The 5,993-nt window shown below is 38.4% G+C and overlaps 1 protein-coding gene and 1 long non-coding RNA gene across 2 annotated transcripts; one reads left to right on the top strand and one right to left on the bottom strand.

Annotated features, from left to right (window-relative positions):
* Positions 1-1,126: 1,126 nt before the first annotated feature.
* On the bottom strand, positions 1,127-1,641 carry LOC134298510 (uncharacterized). Its single transcript, XR_010005615.1, has 2 exons — positions 1,569-1,641; positions 1,127-1,485 (listed from the first exon to the last, which is right to left on the bottom strand). It is a non-coding gene; the product is annotated as an uncharacterized LOC134298510 (long non-coding RNA).
* Positions 1,642-3,065: 1,424 nt separating this feature from the next.
* Positions 3,066-4,859, top strand: LOC134298509 (uncharacterized). Its single transcript, XM_062978938.1, has 2 exons — positions 3,066-4,417; positions 4,501-4,859. Exon 1 carries the CDS (start codon positions 3,066-3,068, stop codon positions 4,314-4,316), a length of 1,251 nt encoding a protein of 416 aa, XP_062835008.1. The 3' UTR covers positions 4,317-4,417; positions 4,501-4,859.
* Positions 4,860-5,993: the final 1,134 nt, after the last annotated feature.

Genomic DNA, 5,993 nt, shown 5'->3' with positions numbered 1-5,993 from the left:
TTCTCTTTTCCATTGTTTTTCTGTCCTGGTCTAGGTTCCAGAAAATCTGTTCTCTTTTTATTCTCCCCATCCGTTCTGTTTCCAAAGAAAGGAACAATGCCTAAGTACTGAGAAAGATGTGAATCTTCCAGGAAGATTTGCACCTTTCTCTTTTGGGGGACTTCCAGTTCGGATCCCCATGCAAGATCCTAAATTATGTCTCCAGAGACCCATCCCAGGTCATATAGTGTGGCATTCGCTTCAAATTAGCTTGGGGCATCCCAATGACACATTCAGGCTAATGTTTAATCCATCTTGATCCTGGATTTTTTTAAAAAATGTCCCAGGAAGATAGACATTTCCTCCAGTTATGGGGATTACAAGTTCAGATCTCCATGTGGGATCCAAACTCTGAATTCACTTCCCTAGAGTAATCCCACATTCCTCGGGCTCAGGCATCCCAGGGAGGTGGAATGGCAGTGCCTCCCAGGCCTCCCTGCCCCTTGTTTCACCCTCAAAATGCCTAGAAAGACTCCTTACCATTGCAGGTGGCTGTCCGCTTGCTGGATTGCTCTCAATGATCATGCAGCAGAGCTTTGGAGAGGGCAGGGAGGCTCAGGAGACTCAAATGGCATTGGCACAGCTGGGCTTATGGCCGCTCCCCTGTCCAGGTTGCCACATCTTCTGGTTAATTGTGTTCTTTTCAAATATTGCATTTATTGCCCTCATGCCCATTTCCACAGTCAGCTGACACTAAAGCAGTTCCCAAACCTTATGTGCCCCACCTCTTTGGCATCATAATAACCAAAACCTCTGACATCAAAATGACTCACTTTCTAGTTGTAATTACTAAAATTTTAAGAAATGAGAGGTTACTATTGACCTAGTAATATCAGTTGCAGGGACTATGAAATTTGCAGAACTACCTATTTGCCCATGGAAGCTTCTCCCATATAAGGGTGGGAACATCTACTGGTAATAAACCCCAAATTCGAAATACTTGAGAGGGTGGGTGGGACTGAGACTTCCCAGAAAGCAACCTTGATGTTTTTGAGAGGTGTAACTTTAAAATTTGCCAAGCTCTTTGTTACCCTGTGGATGGAACTCGTATGGTAGATAAACTACCTTTGTCTATGTACAAAGAAAATGTGTCCAAATGACATATATTGTTACAGTTCCCCGTACAAAGCTCAATTTGGCCGTACCCGACAAAATGAAAAGGAGCAACAGCTCTAACACAAAAGTTGTTCAAGTCTGGTATTGGTTCCAATACATATAGGCTTCAGGGATACAGTCAAAGAAAATATCTTCCAAACAGATGGTTGGTCGTGTTGCTGTATATTGGATTGAAGAAAATAATGATGGAGCACCGCTCTCAAAAAAGTCTTCAAAAGTAAAGTCCAAATAAAGTCCCAAGTCTACAGGGGTCCCGGGTATTTTTGACCCTGTTTCAGGGAAAAACCCCTTCTTCAGGAGTTGTTAAACTCAGCAACAATGAATTTCTATCTAAAACAAAACATAGAGTAACAAGTATTTTACCAGCAGTATTAACAGAAGTAAAAGTAACCCATATAACAGTATATACTTACATAGTGCTAAATGCTTTCACTGAGTGACTCTGCTTGTGGTGATTTCAACTGCGAGTAATTCTGGAGGTTCACTCAAAGGTTTTTAAAGAGTACTTGAAGGTTTAAAGGAAACAGCTAAAATTAAGTGATTCATTAAGTCCCTGAGGGGAAAAGGTTTTAAACTTAAAGATCCAGTACATTTCCCTTTGGGATAATAGTTTTTCCAAGTCCATGAAAGGTTTTTGAGAGATGCATTCCAGAGCACAAAATTTAAATGAGGTAGATGAATGTTTGTATTGGGTGAAGTGTGAATATAAAAGAGATTCTGTAGACAAATTTTTGATTCTGGATTTATGTTCAGAGATTCTGATTCTCAAAGATCTGGTTGTTTTTCCAATATACCAGAGATCACAGTCACATGTCAAGAGGTAGATTACATTGTTGCTATTACAAGTAGAAAAATGTTTTAGTGTGGTGCCCACTTTGTTCCTATGATTATATATCTCCTTAGTCTTCCAAGATTGAGGACAACACTTACAGTGACCACAAGGATAATGGCCTCTCAGGGTGCTCTTCGGTGTACTAATGGGAGTGATTAAATCTGTATGGATTAAATATTCTCTAATATTTTTAGTACGCCTGTTTCCAAAAATAGGTAATTTATCACAACCTGAAATATCTTGAAGAAGATGCCAGTGCTTTTTTATAATTTGGATTATGTGTTTGGAGTAATGCGATAATTCTTGTGTCCAGATAATTTGATTTTTAGTTGGTTTAGCAGATTCTTTCAGTAGGGTGGTTCTATCAGTTTTTTCAGCTTTAATTAATGCCTTTTTGATGACATGTTTAGGATAGCCTCTACTTCTAAACTCCTGGCTTAAGGTCAGGCTTTCATGAATGAAGTGTTCTTTAGAGCTTGAGTTACGCTTTAGTCTAAGTAGTTGTGAAAATGGAAGATTGGTCTTTAAACCAAAGTGGTGGAAGCTGTTATAATGAAGAAAAGAATTCTTATCTGATGGTTTTCTGAAGTTCTTGACCAACAGTTTGTTATGATGTTTATACACAGTAACATCTAAAAAATTGATATGTGACAGGTTGAGATGACTGGTAAACTTAATAGACGTATGTATAGTGTTAATCCAATTAGAGAATCCTACTGCGGCTTCAGTTGTTTTAAATACTATGAATATATCATCAATAAATCGGCCATAGTATATTATATTAGCATAGTACATATTTAAAGATGGATTAAGCAATATAGTGTTTTCTAAATGTGCCATGAATAGATTGGCAATCGATGGGGCTAACGGACTTCCCATAGCGACACCGAAGGTCTGAAAGTAAAATTGGTTTTGAAAACGGAAATAATTTTTCTCTAGTACTATATCTAACAGGTCCATCAAGAAATGTGTAGGTGGTTGCAATTTTGTTCTCCTACGAAGGATATTTTCTATGATGGTACGAGCCTCATCTAGTGGAATGTTAGTATAGAGTGAGGTGACATCAATCGTAACTAAAATGCTGTCCTTCCGTTTTCAAAACCAATTTTACTTTCAGACCTTCGGTGTCGCTATGGGAAGTCCGTTAGCCCCATCGATTGCCAATCTATTCATGGCACATTTAGAAAACACTATATTGCTTAATCCATCTTTAAATATGTACTATGCTAATATAATATACTATGGCCGATTTATTGATGATATATTCATAGTATTTAAAACAACTGAAGCCGCAGTAGGATTCTCTAATTGGATTAACACTATACATACGTCTATTAAGTTTACCAGTCATCTCAACCTGTCACATATCAATTTTTTAGATGTTACTGTGTATAAACATCATAACAAACTGTTGGTCAAGAACTTCAGAAAACCATCAGATAAGAATTCTTTTCTTCATTATAACAGCTTCCACCACTTTGGTTTAAAGACCAATCTTCCATTTTCACAACTACTTAGACTAAAGCGTAACTCAAGCTCTAAAGAACACTTCATTCATGAAAGCCTGACCTTAAGCCAGGAGTTTAGAAGTAGAGGCTATCCTAAACATGTCATCAAAAAGGCATTAATTAAAGCTGAAAAAACTGATAGAACCACCCTACTGAAAGAATCTGCTAAACCAACTAAAAATCAAATTATCTGGACACAAGAATTATCGCATTACTCCAAACACATAATCCAAATTATAAAAAAGCACTGGCATCTTCTTCAAGATATTTCAGGTTGTGATAAATTACCTATTTTTGGAAACAGGCGTACTAAAAATATTAGAGAATATTTAATCCATACAGATTTAATCACTCCCATTAGTACACCGAAGAGCACCCTGAGAGGCCATTATCCTTGTGGTCACTGTAAGTGTTGTCCTCAATCTTGGAAGACTAAGGAGATATATAATCATAGGAACAAAGTGGGCACCACACTAAAACATTTTTCTACTTGTAATAGCAACAATGTAATCTACCTCTTGACATGTGACTGTGATCTCTGGTATATTGGAAAAACAACCAGATCTTTGAGAATCAGAATCTCTGAACGTAAATCCAGAATCAAAAATTTGTCTACAGAATCTCTTTTATATTCACACTTCACCCAATACAAACATTCATCTACCTCATTTAAATTTTGTGCTCTGGAATGCATCTCTCAAAAACCTTTCATGGACTTGGAAAAACTATTATCCCAAAGGGAAATGTACTGGATCTTTAAGTTTAAAACCTTTTCCCCTCAGGGACTTAATGAATCACTTAATTTTAGCTGTTTCCTTTAAACCTTCAAGTACTCTTTAAAAACCTTTGAGTGAACCTCCAGAATTACTCGCAGTTGAAATCACCACAAGCAGAGTCACTCAGTGAAAGCATTTAGCACTATGTAAGTATATACTGTTATATGGGTTACTTTTACTTCTGTTAATACTGCTGGTAAAATACTTGTTACTCTATGTTTTGTTTTAGATAGAAATTCATTGTTGCTGAGTTTAACAACTCCTGAAGAAGGGGTTTTTCCCTGAAACAGGGTCAAAAATACCCGGGACCCCTGTAGACTTGGGACTTTATTTGGACTTTACTTTTGAAGACTTTTTTGAGAGCGGTGCTCCATCATTATTTTCTTCAATCCAATATACAGCAACACGACCAACCATCTGTTTGGAAGATATTTTCTTTGACTGTATCCCTGAAGCCTATATGTATTGGAACCAATACCAGACTTGAACAACTTTTGTGTTAGAGCTGTTGCTCCTTTTCATTTTGTCGGGTACGGCCAAATTGAGCTTTGTACGGGGAACTGTAACAATATATGTCATTTGGACACATTTTCTTTGTACATAGACAATCGTTTGTGTGTATAGATACTTTACAAGTATTCTGGGACTTTGTATAGATAAACTACCTTGTCACATGGCCGCCAGAATTCTCCCACATCGTTGGTGGTGTAGGGAATCTGGTGCCCCATGCCCTGCATTGCCTGGCTCCAGTTTTTGGCAATCCCATGGGGGATTTGCTACAGGTTGCCTCTAATGGCAACATGGGAGCACGGCAGCGGCATATGGTGGTTCCACCCTACATCACCCATGAAGCCCTGCCGGCATCATTGATGGGAGCTGGCGGGTTCCATGGGTGAAGTAAAGTGAAGCTGTCATATGCCACTGAAATCTGCCTTTTGTGATGAGGACCAAAGAAATGACAAGGCAACAAATACTGTGAGCTGAAAGGAGACAGAAAGAGGTAAGGAGGAAGAGACAGCATTCTGCAAATTGATCAAGGGATTTTTTAGCGTTGCAGGTTTCCTACTATGTTCCTAAAACATAGGGATATCCCTGCCAGTCCTAAAAGTGGGAGAATTTATTTATTTCCTATTGAGTGCTATGACAATGAAAAGGTCAGAAAAAAACACATCCCCTCTTACTGCCATGAAATCACAACACTTATAGGATAAAGTCAGGGCTTTTCAAAACAATCTCCCCAGTCTAAATAATAACTAACATCTGACACCATGTTGTTTGACTAGAAACGTTTGCAGTGTTAAATTCTGTCTCTGATTATAGGCATACGTTGTTCCCTTCTCACAGCACAATGACAACCAGACATTTTGAGAAACGCTCGTTTTGCCACATATCTCAGAGGATAACCATGTTGGTTTGCCTTGTACAGGGGAATTCTTTATAGGCTGGGGGCAAGGAGAAAGTGAGTGAGATTTCAAACATGACCAGAGATTCAAATGCAAATGAGATGCAGAGACGCAAATGCATGCAACATTCAATCCAGATGTTTGGCAGCATTGTACTGCATCACATCTTAAAGCTTGGGGGCTTTCCTGAGATGATTTCACCAGAAATCAACGGGAAACAATAGTTGAGACCTGATATACCGAGCACTCTTAAATTACACAGCAGCTTCAAGTACAGTGCACAGAAAGACAGAAGCAGGGTGAATAAGTACATTTCAGG

The sequence above is a fragment of the Anolis carolinensis genome, chromosome 4, assembly GCF_035594765.1.
Source record: "Anolis carolinensis isolate JA03-04 chromosome 4, rAnoCar3.1.pri, whole genome shotgun sequence".
NCBI classification, from domain to species: domain Eukaryota; kingdom Metazoa; phylum Chordata; class Lepidosauria; order Squamata; family Dactyloidae; genus Anolis; species Anolis carolinensis.
Note: the sequence above shows the minus strand (reverse complement) of the source record. Positions and strands in the feature narration are given on the sequence as shown.

What these genes read in the sequence shown, in the direction of transcription:
- LOC134298509 (XM_062978938.1), top strand. Translation starts at nt 3,066, where the DNA reads ATGCTGTCCTTCCGTTTTCAAAACCAATTTTACTTTCAGACCTTCGGT.